The 1,048-nt window shown below is 34.3% G+C and overlaps 1 protein-coding gene across 2 annotated transcripts in view; it reads left to right on the top strand.

The window, feature by feature from the left end:
- Positions 1–705, top strand: part of LOC21387331 (trihelix transcription factor ASIL2) — a 3,536-nt gene extending 2,831 nt beyond the window's left edge. Inside the window, exon 2 of one of the 2 annotated variants that reach the window (XM_024174409.1) lies at positions 361–705. In XM_024174409.1, the coding sequence (XP_024030177.1) occupies positions 361–374 (14 nt within the window). In that variant the 3' untranslated portion in view covers positions 375–705. The other variant, XM_024174408.1, reaches the window with a different exon arrangement.
- Positions 706–1,048: the final 343 nt, after the last annotated feature.

Below are 1,048 nucleotides of genomic sequence, written 5' to 3'. Positions count from 1 at the left end.
ATCCCGAAAATTTAGGGTTTGATTATTTTTTTTTTAAGGTTTTTTTTTTTTTTTTTTTTTTTTTTTCAGAACTATATATACAAACAACTAGTTCTAAACAAATACTATTGGCGGAATGCGATGAGTAGATACGAGTTCCCATTTACTTGCATAATCTTCGGGAATTCATTTACTTGCGTTCAGTGTTGGTAGGGAGGGTTCGTGTACCTGAATCTTGTATGCATTATTCACATGGAATAGAAGACTTTTAGCATGAATAGCTTGCTGCTTTTACCGGATATGAAGAATTGCCTTTTCGAGACCAGTTTTTGTGGTAGCGTTAGTATCTAACAACTGCTATATTGACGTCTCTTCTTACAGATATCTACGGTTAGCCGCGATGGGAAGTGCATTTTGCATCTTCTTCACCATTGCTACAAAGTACATAATGTTGTTGCAGCTGATACTGGATTGAGAAGATTACCGGCAGAGACGATCGTTTGGATTATTTAGATTCTTTTCTTTTTCCTGTCCTTTTTGTTTTTTGGGTTATAATTAATAGCTGGCTAATATCTATCTATTAACTAATAGGCCTAAGTCCTGGCCCGAATTCCATTTTAGCTGTAATGCCATTTTCAGTTTGAGAGACAGAAAAGCTAGTACATCTGCACAAACTTGCACTGCAGAGGTTTAGATGTCGTTGAATGTAGAAAAATCTTGTTGTGATATTTTGTTCCCGCTGATTCCTTGTCTTTCTGACAGAAAAACATTCAGTAGCAAGTCCTTTCTTGTTTACTTCTCCAGCTGTTTAGAAATCAAGTGATAGGAGTATGAGCCTTGGCCTAATTAACGTCTGGAGAATCAAATAGCCTAATGGAGTTGATAAATTTTAACATAAATTCAAATTTGTTTAAATTTTATGAAAGGAAAGATTATATCAAAAAAAGTTTAGACCAAATTTTTTTTATTTTATTTTATTTTTTTTATCTTGTAGGAGCATTGTGATTTCATTTTGGTCATTTTGTAACCTTGAGAATCGCTGACTAGCGCAAAGTGGAACCAAAGTCCA

This window comes from Morus notabilis, unplaced genomic scaffold (genome assembly GCF_000414095.1).
Source record: "Morus notabilis unplaced genomic scaffold, ASM41409v2 Scaffold1927, whole genome shotgun sequence".
Taxonomy (NCBI): domain Eukaryota; kingdom Viridiplantae; phylum Streptophyta; class Magnoliopsida; order Rosales; family Moraceae; genus Morus; species Morus notabilis.
Note: the sequence above shows the minus strand (reverse complement) of the source record. Positions and strands in the feature narration are given on the sequence as shown.